Below are 19,942 nucleotides of genomic sequence, written 5' to 3' on the forward strand. Positions count from 1 at the left end.
GGGGGGTGAGTTGCGGTGGGATGGAGTGGGGTTTGGGCGGGGTGTTGCGCAGGGATGGAGTGGGTTTGGGGGGTGTTGCGGTGGGATGGAGTGGGTTGGGGGGTGATTTGCGGTGCGATGGAGTGGGTTGGGGGGGTGAGTTGCGGTGGGATGGAGTGGGTTTGGGGAGGTGTTGCGCAGGGATGGAGTGGGTTTGGGGGGTGTTGCGGTGGGATGGAGTGGGTTTGGGGAGGTGTTGCGGTGCGATGGAGTGGGTTTGGTGGGGGGGTTTGTTGGGGGGGTGTTGCGGTGCGATGGAGTGGGTTCGGTGGGGGGGGTGTTGCGGTGCGATGGAGTGGGTTTGGTGGGTGGGTTGTTGGGGGGGTGATGCGGTGCGATGGAGTGGGTTTGGTGGGGGGGTGTTGCGGTGCGATGGATTGGGTTTGGTGGGGGTGTGTTGGGGTGCGATGGATTGGGTTTGGTGGGGGTGTGTTGGGGTGCGATGGAGTGGGTTTGGTGGGGGGGGTGTTGGGGTGCGATGGAGTGGGTTTGGTGGGGGGTGTTGGGGTGCGATGGAGTGGGTTTGGGGGAGGAGTTGCGGTGCGATGGAGTGGGTTGCGGGGTGATTTGCGGTTCGATGGAGTGGGTTGGGGGGGTGAGTTGCGGTGGGATGGAGTGGGGTTTGGGCGGGGTGTTGCGCAGGGATGGAGTGGGTTGGGGGGGTGTTGCGGTGGGATGGAGTGGGTTGGGGGGTGATTTGCGGTGCGATGGAGTGGGTTGGGGGGTGAGTTGCGGTGGGATGGAGTGGGTTTGGGGAGGTGTTGCGCAGGGATGGAGTGGGTTTGGGGGGTGTTGCGGTGGGATGGAGTGGGTTTGGGGAGGTGTTGCGGTGCGATGGAGTGGGTTTGGTGGGGGGGTTTGTTGGGGGGGTGTTGCGGTGCGATGGAGTGGGTTCGGTGGGGGGGGTGTTGCGGTGCGATGGAGTGGGTTTGGTGGGTGGGTTGTTGGGGGGGTGATGCGGTGCGATGGAGTGGGTTTGGTGGGGGGGTGTTGCGGTGCGATGGATTGGGTTTGGTGGGGGTGTGTTGGGGTGCGATGGATTGGGTTTGGTGGGGGTGTGTTGGGGTGCGATGGAGTGGGTTTGGTGGGGGGGTGTTGGGGTGCGATGGAGTGGGTTTGGTGGGGGGGTGTTGGGGTGCGATGGAGTGGGTTTGGGGGAGGAGTTGCGGTGCGATGGAGTGGGTTGCGGGGTGATTTGCGGTTCGATGGAGTGGGTTGGGGGGGTGAGTTGCGGTGGGATGGAGTGGGGTTTGGGCGGGGTGTTGCGCAGGGATGGAGTGGGTTGGGGGGGTGTTGCGGTGGGATGGAGTGGGTTTGGGGAGGTGTTGCGGAGGGATGGAGTGGGGTTTGGGCGGGGTGTTGCGCAGGGATGGAGTGGGTTGGGGGGGTGTTGCGGTGGGATGGAGTGGGTTTGGGGAGGTGTTGCGGAGGGATGGAGTGGGTTTGGGGGGGTTGTTGCGGTGGGATGGAGTGGGTTGGGGGGTGAGTTGCGGTGCGATGGAGTGGGTTTGGTGGGGGGGTTTGTTGGGGGGGTGTTGCGGTGCGATGGAGTGGGTTCGGTGGGGGGGGTGTTGCGGTGTGATGGAGTGGGTTTGGTGGGTGGGTTGTTGGGGGGGGGTGTTGCGGTGCGATGGAGTGGGTTTGGTGAGGGGGTGTTGCGGTGGGATGGAGTGGGTTTGGTGGGGGGGTGTTGCGGTGCGATGGAGTGGGTTTGGTGGGGGGGGTTGTTGGGGGGGTGTTGCGGTGCGATGGAGTGGGTTTGGTGAGGGGGTGTTGCGGTGGGATGGAGTGGGATGGGGGGGGTTGCGGTTGGATGGAGTGCATTTGGGGGGGTGTTGCGGTGCGATGGAGTGGGTTTGGTGGTGGGGGTTTGTGGGGGGTGTTGCGGTGCGATGGAGTGGGTTTGGTGGGTGAGTTGTTGGGGGGGTGATGCGGTGCGATGGAATGGGTTTGGTGGGGGGGTGTTGCGGTGCAATGGAGTGGGTTTAGTGGGCGGGTGGTGTTATAGTGCAATCGAGTGGGTTTGGTGGGGGGGTGTTGCGGTGCGATGGATTGGGTTTGGTGGGGGGGGTGTTGCGGTGCGATGGATTGGGTTTGGGGGGGGTGTTGCGGTGCGATGGATTGGGTTTGGTGGGGTGGTGATGCGGTGCGATGGATTGGGTTTGGTGGGGGTGTGTTGGGGTGCGATGGATTGGGTTTGGTGGGGGGGTGTTGGGGTGCGATGGAGTGGGTTTGGGGGAGGAGTTGCAGTGCGATGGAGTGGGTTTGGGGGAGGCGTTGCGGCGGGATGGGGTGGGTTGGGGGGTTGGGGAGTTGCGGCGGGATGGGGTGGGTTGGGGGGTTGCGGCGGGATGGGGTGGGTTGGGGGGTTGCGGCGGGATGGGGTGGGTTGGGGGGTTGGGGAGTTGCGGTGGGATGGGGTGGGTTGGGGGGTTGCGGCGGGATGGGGTGGGGTGGGTTGGGTTGGGGAGTGGGGAGTTGCGGCGGGATGGGGTGGGTTGGGGGGTTGGGGAGTTGCGGCGGGATGGGGTGGGTTGGGGAGTTGCGGTGGGATGGGGTGGGTTTGTGGGGTGAGTTGCGGTGCGATAGAGTGGGGTTTGGGAGATGGGGAGTTGCGGTGCGATGGTGTGGGTTGGGGGCGTGTTGCGGTGCGAAGGAGTGGGTTGGGGGCGTGTTGCAGTGCGATGGAGTGGGTTGGGGGCGTGTTGCGGTGGGATGCAGTGGGTTGGGGGGGTGGGGAGTTGCGGCAGGATGGGGTGGTTTGGGGGGGGTGGGGAGTTGCGGCGGGATGCGGTGGGTTGGGGGGGTGGGGAGTTGCGGCGGGATGGGGTGGGTTGGGGGGGTGGGGAGTTGCGGCGGGATGGGGTGGGTTGGGGGGGTGGGGAGTTGCGGCGGGATGGGGTGGGTTGAGGGGCTGGGGAGTTGCGGCGGGATGGAGTGGGTTTGTGGGGTGAGTTGCGGTGCCATGGCGTGGGTTTGGGGGTGAGTTGCGGTGCGATGGAGTGGGGTTGGGGGGTGTCGTGGTGCGATGGAGGGGGTTGGGGGTGTCGTGGTGCGATGGAGGGGGTTGGGGGTATCGTGGTGCGATGGAGGGTGTTGGGAGTATCGTGGTGCGATGGAGGGAGTTGGGAGTATCGTGGTGCGATGGAGGGGGTTGAGAGTATTGTGGTGCGATGGAGGGGGTTGGGAGTATTGTGGTGCGATGGAGGGGGTTGGGAGTATTGTGGTGCGATGGAGGGGTTGGGAGTATTGTGGTGTGATGGAGGAGGTTGGGGTGTGTCGTGGTGCGATGGAAAGGGATTGGGGTGGGGGCGGAAGTTGCGCTGCAGTGGAGTGGGTTGGGGAGGAGGTGTGGCGCGGAGGAGTGGGTTTGGGGTGGAAGGGGAAGTTGCGGTGCGATGGAGTGGATTTGGTGAGGGGGTGTTGTGGTGCGATGGATTGGGTTTGGTGGGGAGTGTTGTGGTGCGATGGAGTGGGTTCAGTGGGGGGGGTGTTGCGGTGGTATGGAGTGGGTTTGGTGGGGGGTTGTTGGGGGGTGTTGCGGTGCGATAGAGTGGGTTCAATGGGGGGGGGGTTGCGGTGCTATGGAGTGGGTTTGGTGGGGGGTTGTTGGGGGGTGTTGCGGTGCGATAGAGTGGGTTTGTTGGCGGGGGTGTTGCGGTGCGATGGAGTGGTTTTGGTGGGGGGTGTTGCAGTGCGATGGAGTGGGTTTGGTGGGCGGGTGGTGTTATGGTGCAATCGAGTGGGTGGTGGGGGGTGTTGTGGTGTGATGGAGTGGGTTTGGTGGGGGGGTTGTTGGGGGGGTGTTGCGGTGCGATGGATTGGGTTTGGTGGGGGGGTGTTGCGGTGTGATGGAGTGGATTTGGGGGGGTGTTGCAGTGCGATGGATTGGGTTTGGTGGGGGGGTGTTGGGGTGCGATGGAGTGGGTTTGGGGGAGGAGTTGCGGTGGGATGGAGTGGGTTGCGGGGTGATTTGCGGTTCGATGGAGTGGGTTGAGGGGTGAGTTGCGGTGGAATGGAGTGGGTTGGGGGGTGATTTGCGGTGCGATGGAGTGGGTTGGGGGGGGTGAGTTGCGGTGGGATGGAGTGGGGTTTGGGCGGGGTGTTGCGCAGGGATGGAGTGGGTTGGGGGGGTGTTGCGGTGGGATGGAGTGGGTTTGGGGAGGTGTTGCGGAGGGATGGAGTGGGTTTGGGGGGGGTTGTTGCGGTGGGATGGAGTGGGTTGGGGGGTGAGTTGCGGTGCGATGGAGTGGGTTTGGTGGGGGGGTTTGTTGGGGGGGTGTTGCGGTGCGATGGAGTGGGTTCGGTGGGGGGGTGTTGCGGTGTGATGGAGTGGGTTTGGTGGGTGGGTTGTTGGGGGGGTGTTGCGGTGCGATGGAGTGGGTTTGGTGGGGGGTGTTGCGGTGCGATGGAGTGGGTTTGGTGGGGGGGTGTTGCGGTGCGATGGAGTGGGTTTGGTGGGGGGTGTTGCGGTGCGATGGAGTGGGTTTGGTGGGGGGGGTTGTTGGGGGGGTGTTGCGGTGCGATGGAGTGGGTTTGGTGAGGGGGTGTTGCGGTGGGATGGAGTGGGTTGGGGGGGTGTTGCGGTTGGATGGAGTGCATTTGGGGGGGTGTTGCGGTGCGATGGAGTGGGTTTGGTGGTGGGGGTTTGTGGGGGGTGTTGCGGTGCGATGGAGTGGGTTCGGTGGGGGGGTGTTGCAGTGCGATGGAGTGGGTTTGGTGGGTGAGTTGTTGGGGGGGTGTTGCGGTGCGATGGAGTGGGTTTGGTGGGTGGGTTGTTGGGGGGGTGATGCGGTGCGATGGAGTGGGTTTGGTGGGGGGGTGTTGCGGTGCGATGGAGTGGGTTTTGTGGGGGGATGTTGCAGTGCAATGGAGTGGGTTTAGTGGGCGGGTGGTGTTATGGTGCAATCGAGTGGGTTTGGTGGGGGGGTGTTGCGGTGCGATGGATTGGGTTTGGTGGGGGGGGTGTTGCGGTGCGATGGATTGGGTTTGGGGGGGGGTGTTGCGGTGCGATGGATTGGGTTTGGTGGGGTGGTGTTGCGGTGCAATGGATTGGGTTTGGTGGGGTGGTGTTGGGGTGCGATGGAGTGGGTTTGGTGGGGGGGTGTTGGGGTGCGATGGAGTGGGTTTGGGGGAGGAGTTGCAGTGCGATGGAGTGGGTTTGGGGGAGGCGTTGCGGTGCGATGGAGTGGGTTGGGGGGTGGGGAGTTGCGGCGGGATGGGGTGGGGTGGGGAGTTGCGGCGGGATGGGGTGGGTTGGGTGTTGCGGCAGGATGGGGTGAGTTGGGGGGGTGGGGAGTTGCGGCGGGATGGGGTGGGTTGGGGGGTTGGGGAGTTGCGGCGGGATGGGGTGGGTTGGGGGGTTGCGGCGGGATGGGGTGGGGTGGGGAGTTGCGGCGGGATGTGGTGGGTTGGGGAGTGGGGAGTTGCGGCGGGATGGGGTGGGTTGGGGAGTTGCGGCGGGATGGGGTGGGTTGGGGAGTTGCGGTGGGATGGGGTGGGTTTGTGGGGTGAGTTGCGGTGCGATAGAGTGGGGTTTGGGGGATGGGGAGTTGCGGTGCGATGGTGTGGGTTGGGGGCGTGTTGCGGTGCGATGGAGTGGGTTGGGGGCGTGTTGCGGTGGGATGGAGTGGGTTGGGGGTGAGTTGCGGTGCGATGGAGTGGGTTGGGGGCGTGTTGCGGTGGGATGCAGTGGGTTGGGGGGGTGGGGAGTTGCGGCAGGATGGGGTGGGTTGGGGGGGTGGGGAGTTGCGGCGGGATGCGGTGGGTTGGGGGGGTGGGGAGTTGCGGCGGGATGGGGTGGGTTGGGGGGTTGGGGAGGTGCGGCGGGATGGGGTGGGTTGGGGGGTTGGGGAGTTGCGGCGGGATGGGGTGGGTTGAGGGGCTGGGGAGTTGCGGCGGGATGGAGTGGGTTTGTGGGGTGAGTTGCGGTGCCATGGCGTGGGTTTGGGGGTGAGTTGTGGTGGGATGCAGTGGGTTTGGGGGGGTGTTGCGGTGCGATGGAGTGGGTTGGGGGTGAGTTGTGGTGGGATGCAGTGGGTTTGGGGGGGTGTTGCGGTGCGATGGAGTGGGTTGGGGGTGAGTTGCGGTGGGATGCAGTGGGTTTGGGGGGGTGTTGCGGTGCGATGGAGTGGGTTGGGGGTGAGTTGTGGTGGGATGCAGTGGGTTTGGGGGGGTGTTGCGGTGCGATGGAGTGGGTTGGGGGTGAGTTGTGGTGGGATGCAGTGGGTTTGGGGGGGTGTTGCGGTGCGATGGAGTGGGTTGGGGGTGAGTTGCGGTGCAATGGAGTGGGTTGGGGGCGTGATGCAGTGGGTTGGGGGGGGTGGGGAGTTGCAGTGCGATGGAGTAGGTGTGGGGGGCTTGTTGTGGTTGTTGGGGCCCGGTGCCTCCGACTGTTGTCCTGAGGCGGGAGCCGTCCAGGGGGCGGGTCCTCCCCGGCCCTTCCCCCTGAGTCTCGGCGGCGGTGGCAGTGCTGGGGGCGGGGGGTTAACCGACACCATCCTCCGGTGTGTCTGACAGCGAGAGCGCGAGGCTGGGGCCGAGGCAGGTAACCGCGTGGGGTGGAGATGGCGCCCGCTCGCGGGGTGGGCCGCGCCGGGCCGGGTGTAACAGCTACCCGAGCAGCCGGCTGAGCCGGGCCCCGCTAGACCGGGCCCCCGGAGCTGGCTCCAGGCCTCACACCAACAGAGAGTGTATTGTGTCGGATATTGAGAGACCTTCGTCCCCTTTACTCACCGCCTCGGGGTTAAACTCTCAGCCTGGGGACGGGGACGGGGACGGGGTTTGGTGGGGTGGGGGTTGAAGGATGGCTTTCAGCCGGTTTTACACAGACCCAGGAAAATGAAACTGTCGTTCAGGAAGCGCTGCTCGGAGAGTTTGAGTCGGCACACAGCCGCCGCTGTTGTAATGTGGAAAATATGAAAGGCCACAAGGTCCCCAAGTAACACGCAATCTGTTTTATGATTAAATATCGACCCTCCTCTGCTTCATCTTTGTGAATGGAATCTGTTGGGTAGATTTCACGGGGAAAGTTGGATGTTTAACATCTTTTTTTTAAATCAATCTTGGTCTGCAAAACAAAAAGGCGCTGTGACAGTGCAGCCTTAGATTGCACTGAGACTAACAAGATTATCTGGAGCAATTGTGCAGATTGTTACCTATAATACAAGCCTAAACTTGACTTTCAATGTTTCAAATAAATAAAAAAAAGTTTGTTTTGGGATTGACAGTTGGCAGTCACTCTGAATTGTAGTCTACAAGAATCATCTGACTACTTTTCCTCTCCATCCCAATTCAACTCCAGGTCTCTGGTCATAGCTGCTCCTTCCTGTGTGTCCTGAAGAAGCATGATAGAACAGTATATGTCAATCATGCACTTGACTATTTTCTGAACTCAGTAGCAAGTTTATCAATTTCAAGTCATAACCTTTGCATCAGTTATTTTTGGGACATCGACTGTTTCCTTTAAACATTATCCCTTTATTTGTCAAATGTCTCTTGCAATTAACCTGATCACAGATCTACCTTTTTCTTCTCTCCATTGTCCCCCACTTTCCCTGTCTCTGTGGTTAAAATTTGTTATCTCTCACAATGGCTCAGTGGTTATCATTGCTGCCTCACAGCACCAGGGACCTGGATTCAGTTCCAGCCGCGGGTGACTTCTGTGTGCAGTTTGCACATTCTCCCCATGTCTGCGTGGGTTTCCTCCGAGTGCTCCATTTTCTCCCACAATCCAAAGGTGTGCAAGTTTGGTAAATTGGCCATGCTAAATTGTCCATAGTGTTCAAGGATTTATAGGTTAGGTGCATTAGAATGGGGAAATGTAAAGTAATAGGGTAGGGGAGTGGGTCTGAGTGTGGACTTTGGTGTGGACTTGTTGGGCCAAATGACCTGTTTCACATGGTAGGGATTCTATGATTCTAACTTTTTCAAGTTCTGACGATCAACTATTAACTACCTTTGTTTTTCTACTGATGGTTCCTGACTGTTCGGTATTTGTAGCATTTTCTGTTGTCTGATGTTAAGGCTATTTTATACATGTATTGGGCCCTTCTAAACTGTAGGAATTGTGGTGTGTTAATGGCTGAGTAATTGTACAGATTTTCTGTCGGAGTGATAAATCTGACTTGACTTTGAAATTCAGGGTTTTATGGAGATTTCCACTGTTTTACTGTACATGTGGCAATCTGGCACCATTTTCATAAGTATGTACTTAGGACTGTGGTTTGGTGGTAACCCCTTTCACCAGAATCAGAATAGTTTTAAGTTTAAGGCTTACTGTAGTATTTGAACATGATCTAAACTCACACTTTAGTACATTACTGAAAAAGAGTGCAGCTTCATTGGATGATCCATTGAGGCTAATGTCCTTACTCATGGATGGTAAAACAGTTGTTCTCAGTGTTTACTTTTTAATAATGTATATATGTGAAAGTGTTATCTTAATGTTTCTACTATTTCTGTAATTCGCTGCACTAATTAATAGATTATTCATCCTGAAGAAGAGTTGGGTTGTTACTTATTAACTTACATGTGCAACTTTCAGTTATTGCACTGAATATATTAAGGTTGTAATTTTACATGTAACTGGTCCCTCTAAAATGGGAAGAGGGTAAAGTAAACTAATCAATGTAAACTAAACTATACAACATTGGAGTACAGGTTCATAGTGTATTGAAAGTAGAATTGCAAGTAGATAAAACAGTGATAAAGGTGTTTGGTATGCCTTCCTTTATTGGTCAGAGCCTTGAGTGTTGGGAAGTCATATTGCAACTGTACGGGACATTGATTAGTCCACTTTTGGAATGTTGTGTGCATGTTCTGGTCTCCCATATACAGGAAGGATGTCATGAAACTTGAAAAGGTTTAGAAAAGATTTACAAAGATGTTGCCAGGGTTGGAGGGTTTGAGCTATAGTGAGAGCTGAATAGGCTAGGGCTATTTTCCCTAGAGAGTCCGAGGCTGAGGGGTGACCTAATGGAGGTTTATAAAACCATGAGGGGCATGGATAGGGTAAATAGACAAGGTGTTTCCCCTGGGGTAGAGGAGTCCAGAATGAGAGGGCGAAAGTTTAGGGTGAGAGAGCAAAGACATAAACTTTTCCTTAGGTCTCTCTTTTCACGCATAGGGTGGTGTGTGTATGGAATGACCTGCCCGAGGAAGTAGTGAAGGCTGGTACAATTAAAACATTAAAAAGGAATCTAGATGGGTATATGAATATGAAGGGTTTGGAAGGATATGGACGAAATGCTGGCAAATGGGACTGGATTAATTTAGGATATCTGGTTGGCATGAGAGAGTTGAACCAAAGGGTCTGTTTCCATGCTGTACATCTCCATGACTCTATGCCTCTCTATCTGTGGGAGTATGCCTATCGTGAAATCTAGCTTTGAGAGCAAGATCTTATACGTTCACAGATGTCAACTTTAAATTAAAGATGTGGTGTTAAAATAAGATACATTTTGTCCAAAGCCTTTTATTTTGCACTTATCAGGATAATTTGCAAACATAATAATTCAAGGGCAAAGACAATGTATATACTTATGAAAAGAGACGGCTGATTGGTTGGCAAATTGAGTCTGATTTGTGGACAAGCGGCAATCTAATGAGCACTCTCCTCTTGTATAGTACAAATTTTGCTTTTCCCATTGAATTAATATTCTTGCAAATTGTCCTGATGACTGCATGACGGGATAATATTTCAACAAAATATTTATTCTCTGCAATATTCAAGTTCTGTACGCCCAAAAGATTAAGTAAAGATGTATCAGCGGCAGCACACTGATTTTAGCTGAATGTGAAATGTTCTTTTTAAGGCAAGTCATACATTCTGCAAGTAAAAACTGAAGTTTCTCCTTTTAATAGACTTATTACCACTCACTGTTATTAAAGTCTTACAGCTGCAGGTACGGTTAAATGTGGAAATCAGGGATTTGATATCCAGGTTACTGCTTCTGTTTGTGTCAGAGTTATAAACTTTGGTCATTTTAAGAATCAAAAAGAATAGCTCAAGTGTTACTTAAGAGCAGATAATGGGAGCATTTATGAAAGCTCGAAAGAGGTTCTTGTGTTGGGTGGTTGCTACGCTAGCTGCACAGGTCTCATTGTAAAGAAAATCGATGATGGTCCTGAAGACCTTACAGTCATGCTGTTATAGCTAGTATGGACTGTTATCTGCATAAAGTCATTTCCAAAATTAGCAAGAAACTGGCCAAGAGGTCCAAGATCAAGTCCTTTGTGAAAGTATGTAACCCCATCTACCTGGCGCTAACCAGATACTCTGCTGATATTCCCCTGAATAAGACCATTTTGAAGAAAAATGTTTTTAGGTATCCAGCATTGACGTGTGAAGCCAAAGTAATGTTTGAAGAAAGGTACAAGGCTGGAAAAAAATAAATGGTTCTTCCAGAAGTTCCGATTCAAAATTATAATTTGATTTCGATAAATGTTCATTTTAACTAAAACATGTTGGGTTCTTAGATATTTTGTAATCAAACTGTTCAGAGCATGTGGGACTTGAACCTTGTCCTCCTTGCTCAGAGGTACACTGGGTGCAATGGTACTGTCTCTACCTCAGAACCTGGAGGTTCAGTATACCTCAACAGGTTGATTAAAAATATTTGCAAGTGCTGTGTTCTGAGGGCACTTGTAGCACTGTTGTAGTGTTCCTATCTCCAGGTGAGGAGGCTGAGATTCAAATCTCTCTTGGTCCATATGTGTTTCATGAAATTTCTGAATAGGGTGATTACGCAAGTGGGCCAGAGGGCCCAACTACAAATCCCACCTACTCCAGAGGTATGTCATAACATGTTTGACTGGTGATTTCAAAGTGAAAATATGTAATAGCCATTCCAGCAAAAGGACATCTTGTTTTAAAAAATGTGCTGTGTTCTTCCCAGAGGTCTTAGTTTCTGGAAAGGGAAAGATGGAGCTGATATTTGTACCAAATAATAGATTTACCATAAAACCATTTTATCTTTATAACCATAAAGTTGTTTGCTGCTAAATAAGTGTATGCATATCAGTATATGAATCAGTTAGCTCCAGTGTCAATTGCTTGTTGATGTAACAAACCTTTAATTACTTCCTTCTAGCTGTTTGGTGCTGAAAAGGATCTTTAGTAAGTATAGCATCTATTCAGTTAATATTTAATTGTTATTGGATATTTTAAAAGATGTAATTTTTAAAACTTTTCCTTTCTATCTCTTTCTCTCTCTTGCTCTCTCTCATTCCCATTTTTCTTTCCGTCTCTTTATTTTGCTTTCTCTACCTGATTTGACATTTTACTTTCAATGTACAAATTCTTCAGAACAATTCTTCAACTCAGACAGCTAAGTTACACACTTTGCTTGGCCTCGTCAGTTTGTGTTTAATCACTTGTAGAGGACACTGTATAAAATTCTATAAACACTTTTTGGGAAAATCTATGTATAATGAATGGCTGGAATCAATTGTTTCCTGTTGACAAGTTGAGAACTTTGCCACTGTGTTTGTCCCAGACCAGAAACTCCTAACTTCCTAGTCTACAGCTTCATGTCCTCCCTGGCCACAATCTCAGGTTCAAATAGACTGATTGCACCCACTATGTTCTGTATTACTTGGAGCTGAAAATGTGTTGCTGGTTAAAGCACAGCAGGTCAGGCAGCATCCAAGGAACAGGAAATTCGACGTTTCAGGCCAGAGCCCTTCATCAGGAATGAGGGGAGTGTGCCAGGCAGGCTAAGATAAAAGGTAGGGAGGAGGGACTCGGGGGAGGGGCAATGGAGATGTGATAGGTGGAAGGAGGTCAAGGTGAGGGTGATAGGCTGGAGTGGGGTGGGGGCGGAGAGGTCAGGAAGAGGATTGCAGGTTACGAGGGCGGTGCTGAGTTCAAGGGAATCGACTGAGACAAGATGGGGGGAGGGGAAATGAGGAAACTGGAGAAATCTGAGTTTATCCCTTGTGGTTGGAGGGTTCCCAGGTGGAAGATGAGGCGCTCTTCCTCCAACCGTCGTGTTGTTATGTTCTGGCGATGGAGGAGTCCAAGGACCTGCATGTCCTCGGTGGAGTGGGAGGGAGAGTTAAAGTGTTGAGCCACGGGGTGGTTGGGTTGGTTGGTCCGGGCGTCCCAGAGGTGTTCCCTGAAGCGTTCTGCAAGTAGGCGGCACGTCTCCCCATTATATAGAGGAGGCCACATCGGGTGCAGTGGATGCAATAGATGATGTGTGTGGAGGTGCAGGTGAATTTGTGGCGGATATGGAAGGATCCCTTGGGGCCTTGGAGAGAAGTAAGGGAGGAGGTGTGGGCACCTGGCACCCTCTCCTCATTCCTGATGAAGGGCTCTGGCCTGAAACGTCGAATTTCCTGTTCCTTGGATGCTGCCTGACCTGCTGTGCTTTAACCAGCAACACATTTTCAGCTCTGATCTCCAGCATCTGCAGACCTTACTTTTTACTGTATTACTTGGAGTCGAGCTTGCAAAACCATTTCATCTATGGCATAAAGACCCACTGACGTTCGCCTCCATGACATTACTTGCCTTTTCCCCTCAGTCCGTTTGCTGCTGCCATCCTGATAAATTCTGATTCCTCTGTGGTCTTGCCAGCTCCTAATCTTTATAACCTTCAGAATAGCAATTCCCCACTAACTCTACTTTCTTGTAATTTGAGACTTTTGTACATATCTCACCTCCTTCACCCTATCATTGTTGATACTATTTTCAATATAGGAGATCTCAAGCTCTGGAATTCCCTTCCCAAACACATCCACCACTTCAGCTGCCTACACTTCTTTAAGATACTGCTTGAAACATACTGCTGTGATAAGATTTTGATCACCTGTTCAGTGCCTCCTTTGACATGTGTCTTCCTTTTGGTTTAATTATGCTCCTCTGATGTACCTTGGGATGTTTTATCACATTATATTGTTCATGTTGTAAATTACTAATTCTGTACATCTGCTTGTGATACTAACTAAATATTTTTCTCAGCCAGTGGTAATATAAAGATGGCTTGTTGAAATCTCCTGATATCTGGTTGTGAAGGAAAGCGTGGAGATCCTGCAGACATCAGATGTAGGTGTTTATTAACAGCAAATATTTGTTTAAGATTGTATAAAATGAAGGATAAAATTAAGTACCAGATGAAAGTTTTATTTACTGCACTGATGTGGCAGAATGTGCAGTAATTCTGTAGAGATTTTATTTTTCTCGCAGTGAGCAGAATAAACGATTGCTGAGGGATTATTAATTCAAAATGGGATTATTTTATGAAAAGCTGCTACTACACTATCATAGAGCCCTTTAAAATCATGTAATTGATATCATCATATAGCTGAGCAATGGAGAGTATGAAGGTTGTTATTGATTAGGCCCTAAAATGTTTTAAAGTGCATGAGTTAGCATTGCTGTTCCACTTCAGATTTTTGAACAACATATCAAAACATGTTCAAAATACACTTTTTGACCACTAGTTTCATTGATGTAGCCATATACATCCATTGATTTACTAGTCACATGACAAATCAAGAAGTGCAAAGTTGATCTCAGATAAGACCATATAGCAAAATGGATTGAAATGTGAAAAGTACAATTAGAGAAAGCTTAATCATTTAAATCCTTTATTGGCTGTACTCCAAGCTCATTCAATCAAATTGTTTCTCTCAATTCCAACAATCACCCATCAGGCAGTTGCACACTTCAATATACACTATACTTGTAAATTTGATACTTTTCAGAAAAGACAGTTATAGCAATCCTGTTGTTTTGGTTGAGACTGGCTGCACTGGAACAAATCGTGTGTTAGACAACTGTTTTCTCATCAGGACACTGAAGCATTGTAAATATTATCATTTTCAAATTTAATGTATTAGTTATGTTTGTTTTTAACCCATTTTTTCAAAATGAAACTAATGAATTCAGGATGCTTTTTGCAATAAGACTAACATGAGCCATGTATTTCTGATAACGTTTTGCATCCATTTTGTAAAATGACTTGAAAAATATGGTTCTTATGGGTCCTTTGCAGATACTAAAATTGGAAAAAACTTGTCAGTATCAATAACTCTCAGCTAACCATATTGTGATTATGATCATTTCGGACCACAGAAACATTGTTTTTCATATTAAGGATAGCGATGTTTTCCTTGAATGCATGACTCAATCTTTAAACCAAAAAGTGCTCAAAAGACTTTTTAAAAATAGTTGATTGAAATAAAGGGTAAAATAAAGGATTGGTAAAAATCCATAATTAAGTGAAAACTTTCTTTCCAAATGAGGCACTTTTTATTTTTGGTATATTTGTAAATTTGAGCCAAGTTTGAGTTATACGTTTTGTAAAAAAGTTTGATATTTGTGATAATAGTGTAAGAAGGTGAAAGGAGAGAATAGATATCTACAGTGAAGGCTTCAATAAGCGATTTAACTTGTTAATTTATGTTGCACTATTTTTAGCTAACAAAAATGCCTCATAAATTTAAGAATAAAAATGTATTAAAACCCAAAATATGCAGTTTTTAATCTAGGCTCTGGTATCAAAATATATTTGCTAAATTAATTTTCAGTAATTTTTCATGATTAAGTTGATCTCTCAAAACCCAGGCCAGCTTGTTCTAAATGAGGGTTTCATCATCATCACTCTGAAGCTGTGTGTAGCATTGCACATGTGCCGTCCAAAACAGAAATCCAGAAATTGCTGTCAGAAATAACCAGCTGTTTCATGGGGTCAACTGTTGCCAGTTTTACAAATGCAAGCAACACATAATTCAGTGACTTGATGTGTGTCTCACCTGCTTCTGCACTATTTTCACTGTAAAAGCCATTGAAAGGTTGCACCTCTGTTGAAAGACTATAACTGACTTTTTAATGAAGTACTAGTTCATAATTACATGTAAACTTCTCTATCACAACTTCTCTATCCCGAAAAGCAAATTTTTAGAGTCAGGAATGCAAGTCTCTTTCCCTATAAAAATAAGCTTTTTAAAATAAAAACTATTTTTTATGTATTGAAAATTTGTTTGTATTTCAGGTTGTACTTTAAACTGTGAACCTCAAAATCTGAGCCAATAATGTTATACTCAATGGAATATGAAAGAATGAGAGCAGATCTTATTGGAACATAAGATACTTAGGGGACTTGAAAGGGTAGATACAAAGAGATTCCAATACAGCTGACTTTATTTAACTTCATTGTTTTGAAACTGACTTGGGTGTGTGAAAACTTTCCATATTACTTTTGGAATTCCTCTTTGTTCAGACTGCTTTCTGGCTGAGATGTTGATCTTTTTCTTCATGGGCATTCACTTGATGTTATTACTGATCAAATAAATTGATGATATGTCCAGTAGGCATCTATCCCCCACATGGATCAGATGATGCAGATATCACTTAGATTTTTGACTTGAACAATGGTATTAGCCCGGAAGTGCCAGTACTTTGATCTAGGACACCTCCATATGGTTTTGCATTTGGCATACTGACAGAAGATGCTGTTTGTATAATGAGGCCATGTTGAGCGCGCTTTTGTCAGCAAAGGACATCGTTTGGGCTGACTTTGCCCATAATATTTCTCTCATGATTCTTCTCCAGATAGCAGTGCAAGGGCAGCCCTGGCATTCAAGTCTCCTAGATGGACGATCTTTTCTTCCTTTTGGGATGGCAATGAGAACTGCATAGAGGTCAGAATAATGAAATCTTCCCTTAATATTTTCATCGGATCGCATCTTCAACTTGATAGGCTGAATGACCATCATAGTAGTTTCATGATTCTGGGAGTCAAGAGTAGCTATAAGTGCTGAGGACTGTAACAAATTAGTGATGCCTAGGCACTCTGTATTGTGTCATGGGCCTTTCACTTGTAAAATTAGGGAGGTCTGGTAGTGCATCCAAGATCTATTTTGGATTGGTTTATTTTGGAAGTGTCTATGTCAATCTTGTCTTTCCACGAGGTGCATCATCTGTTTTTTCCTTCAGCTCCCCTTCTCCAGGAAGCTGGGTCTCAATGAGGGCAGCAATGTTAATTTGGAGTATTAATAGTTGTCATTATATGATAACAGGTTTTCTTTCCAAATTATCATTCTTGAGATTATCTATAAGTATTCTAATGGTTTAAATTGCAAAATTTAAAGAGTTTTCTTTTTGATCAGAAAGATCTGCTGACTATGGTCCCCCAGCCAGGAAAAAGTGGGGCTGACCATTTTTAGGGCAAGTTTTACAGGCCCTGTTTGGAGTGAGCACAGGACATTTCAATCCCAACACAGCAGTCCAACAACCATTGTACGTTATCAGGGCTCCAGCTCTTCAATATGTAGCAAATAGACCCTGGCCAAACCCTGTGTGTAAATATGTTTAATATGGAATTCTTGGGATGCTGTTATTGTTCATATAATCTTGATGGGTTGGCAATCTGATTTCAGTGACGTGTTAGTCATGACAATTGAGACCAACTTATATCAGCATTTTTTTGTAGCTGTGAGATGCACAGTCTCCCTTCACCTGTTTTGCTATTGAGGCTTCACATTTGGCTTGGCATATCACCTGATCTTGCCACCATCGTTGACCCTATCAGGAGTATGGAGATCCTGATGGTATCGCTCAAGGGAAATCCCTTGTATTTAGACATGCCTTCCAAGTGTTTGCTATATTCCAAGTTGCTTTGCAGCCATTTAATTATTTTGATATCTAAATAAATAACTTGAACAGTACAGTGAGTTGCAAAGTTTACCTTCTGAAAGTACTTCAATCACTTATTTCCTATACAGTACAATGCTCTGTATAAGGCAAACGTGTGATTCAAGCATGCTCAGAGAGTGGTGCAGAGGTTTCCTTGTAAAGCAAATTGCTGTGCATACTAGAACTCTATGTTTTCAGTCATTTATAGGAAGGGAATTGAGAAATTACAGTTAGTGTTTGCTGAGAAAAAATTTAAAGATTAATCCAATGCATTAGCCTTTTTGTATTTCATACACCTGAGATGAATGCCATATAATTGAAACAAACAGTCATTTTGGTTATGCATAAACTTTGAATATAGATATCGTTATCATTTAAGTGCCATCTTGTGAATGGAATATTAAACTGAAGCATATTGTTCCCTCCTCTCTCCTTTAAATCCTTTTATCAATAATCTTAAGTTTATGTATGCCTTTTATTCAATTACTTGCTAGAATATTTGCTCAAATTAAAAACAATGTCCTTTGTTCATTGTTTTTAGGTGCAGTTCTTAAATGAGGTTCTGGCATTGGATAAGTTATTTGTAAATCAGAAATATTTGATACTGTTTATTTTAAATATAATGTCTAAGTATACTGAAATATGAAAAATATAGTGTGGCATCTGAAGTGTGAAAAGTACATTTCAGAATGTATGTGGTGAATAATCTCCTGCAAAATACTCTACTTGGGTTAACAGATATTAGAATGCATCAGTCAAAATAGTATTTGTTTTTAATAGCAAATATTTGTCTTTTGTGCTATTATTAAATTTTGTGGGACATAAGTGAAATCAAAATCATGAATAGGAGTTCTTAATTATCATAGTGAATGTCCTTTCTGTTAGATATATTACCTTTTTTTTAGTCAACCGTATCTGTCATCATTTGTATTCTCAAATCCTTAAATTTCTTCTCCGTCTCTGGTCTGACAATTGATCTTTATCTTGATATGTAAGTCATATACTTTTCTCCATCATTTCACTTGAGTCAAATATGACTGCTGTCTATTAATTATCCTTGTTGAGAGAATTAAAAATTTCTGAAAATTGCTAGATTTTTAAAAATCTTGTTATTGCAGTGTCATTGACTCCAACTTTATAAGTTTTGTATCGTCACTCTTCTCTCCAAACTAACTCATTGTTACAATTCCTAACTTTACATCTGTTCAGTTGAACTATGAATTGAGTAAGTAGGAACGATGCTGCTGTCCAAAATATCCTATCACATGACAAAATAAACTTGAGTAATTTTATGTAAAATATATAATTCCACAAAATGCAGAAGGTCAAACAACCATTTCAATTTCAAATTGAAAGAATTCACTCCGAGTAAATTAGTGATGGATATTTGAAAGTGATCATATAGAGTTCAGTTGTCATTTAAGAATTTCCTGTTAATGATGCGAGTTTTGCTTCAGCATTTTGATCCTACACGTATCCACTCTCTGCATATAGTCATTGAACTGTGTTTGTTTTATAGGACTTCCCACTTGTGTGAGCTTGGTTCTACAGTGACGAATGGCGCCTTAGAAGATCATCAGCATCTGCACTGTGCAGAATCACCAGAAGTGCTGTCAAAGCCTTTTCAATCATATTACATGTGTAAATCACTGCGTTATTGTGTCAGCCACTGTCTTTATGCAGTAATGACTAAACTGGAGGAACTCAACAGAGAAGCAAATATGCACTCCTCAATTCGATATCTTGGCTATCTGGCAAATATAAGTTTGCTGGTGGCAATTTGTATGGGCCTATACGTCCGATGGGAGAAAACAGAAAATATATTATTACTTGTGATATTTATACTGGGACTTTTTGTGCTGGGCATTGCTAGTATATTATACTATTACTTCTCCATGGAAGCAGCAAGTTTAAGTCTGTCTCATCTCTGGTTTGGATTTTTGCTTGGTCTCCTCTGTTTTATAGATAACTCTAAATTTAAAACTGATGCAAAAGAAGAAGCCACCAAATATTTACTATTGACCAGCATTTTGGTTAGGATTTTGTGGTCAGTAGTAGAGCGAATGTGTGGATGTGTCCGACACCAACCTGCCCTTTTAACATCTGCAGAATGTCTGGAGCTGGTTGGATTTGCTATAGCCAGCACTGCCATGTTGATGCCCAACTGCTTGAGTGTTGTTTTACTTGTTCTTGCTTTGTCAATGTTGATTGTTGATTTACGGATGAAATCCTTCCTGGCAGTTCCAAACTTGGTAATCTTTGCAATGATTACATCCCTGTTGTTTTTTCCATCTTTAAAAATTAGCACTAACCCCTTTGCCTTGGCTTGTTATTTCAGCCGTCTAATTTGTGACCCCTTACTGGATCTTTATTTTAGTGGCTTATCTGTTACTGAACGGTGGAAACCTTACCTGTATGGCCGGACACTGTGTAGACGAATTTCCATTCTTCCTGTAGCAGCTATTGAGCTGATATTTTTCATTCTTGCTGCATTAAAGTTAAATAACTTAGACCGTTGGTATTTCCTGATACCAGGATTTTCTATCTTTGGGATCTTCTGGTTGATCTGTCATATAATTTTTCTCATAACTTTCTGGGGTTTTCATACAAAGCTCAATGACTGTCAAAAAATCTACTATACTCATAGGATAGATAATAAGAGTCTGGACTGTGTAATGGCATCCAAAGGAATGCGTCACTTTTGCTTGATTTCTGAGCGGTTAGTCTTTTTCAGCCTATTTTCCACGGCAATTCTGGGTGCAGTCTCTTGGCAGGTATGTGTTATAATATTTGAAATTATCATTAGTTTGATCGTGAACAATGATTTACTAGGTTACTGGGTACTTTTCATAAATATTTAACAATTTGAGCCATAGATGTATTTTTATGTGAATTTGTGCATATATCTATAAAGTCACGTAGCTTTATAATTACTTAACCTTTCTTTAAAAAGCAATTCTATGATTAAAACCAGGAGCCTGTTATAGTTAGCTTGAAAAGAGCATAGAGTGCTCTGAAAAGTTTTTATTTTTTTAAGAGATCCTGTTGTAGCAATAAGCATACTTGAATGTGCATTAAGATCTTTTATCTTAATTATGTTTTAAAAATACACTGCGTAAGATCGCTTTAGGAGTTGGATGTTTAAGTCTTTTAGGTACCTCTTGTGCCTAAATAAATAATTTTGTTTTATTAATTAAATTTCAACAAGTCATAAATGTCTGTAAGTGAGTTATTTGCTCACTTAGGTGGAGAAGCAAC

The 19,942-nt window shown here is 47.0% G+C and overlaps 1 protein-coding gene across 2 annotated transcripts in view; it reads left to right on the forward strand.

The window, feature by feature from the left end:
• Positions 1 to 6,483: 6,483 nt before the first annotated feature.
• tmem168b (transmembrane protein 168b) overlaps positions 6,484 to 19,942 on the forward strand; it is a 38,753-nt gene continuing 25,294 nt past the window's right edge. Inside the window, exons 1-5 of one of the 2 annotated variants that reach the window (XM_060839816.1) lie at positions 6,484 to 6,586; positions 11,133 to 11,158; positions 13,007 to 13,090; positions 15,602 to 15,690; positions 18,204 to 19,458. In XM_060839816.1, the coding sequence (XP_060695799.1) occupies positions 18,322 to 19,458 (1,137 nt within the window). In that variant the 5' untranslated portion in view covers positions 6,484 to 6,586; positions 11,133 to 11,158; positions 13,007 to 13,090; positions 15,602 to 15,690; positions 18,204 to 18,321. The remainder of the gene's footprint in view (positions 6,587 to 11,132; positions 11,159 to 13,006; positions 13,091 to 15,601; positions 15,691 to 18,203; positions 19,459 to 19,942) is intronic. The other variant, XM_060839815.1, reaches the window with a different exon arrangement.

Source organism: Hemiscyllium ocellatum, chromosome 19 (assembly GCF_020745735.1).
Source record: "Hemiscyllium ocellatum isolate sHemOce1 chromosome 19, sHemOce1.pat.X.cur, whole genome shotgun sequence".
Classification (NCBI taxonomy): Eukaryota; Metazoa; Chordata; class Chondrichthyes; order Orectolobiformes; family Hemiscylliidae; genus Hemiscyllium; species Hemiscyllium ocellatum.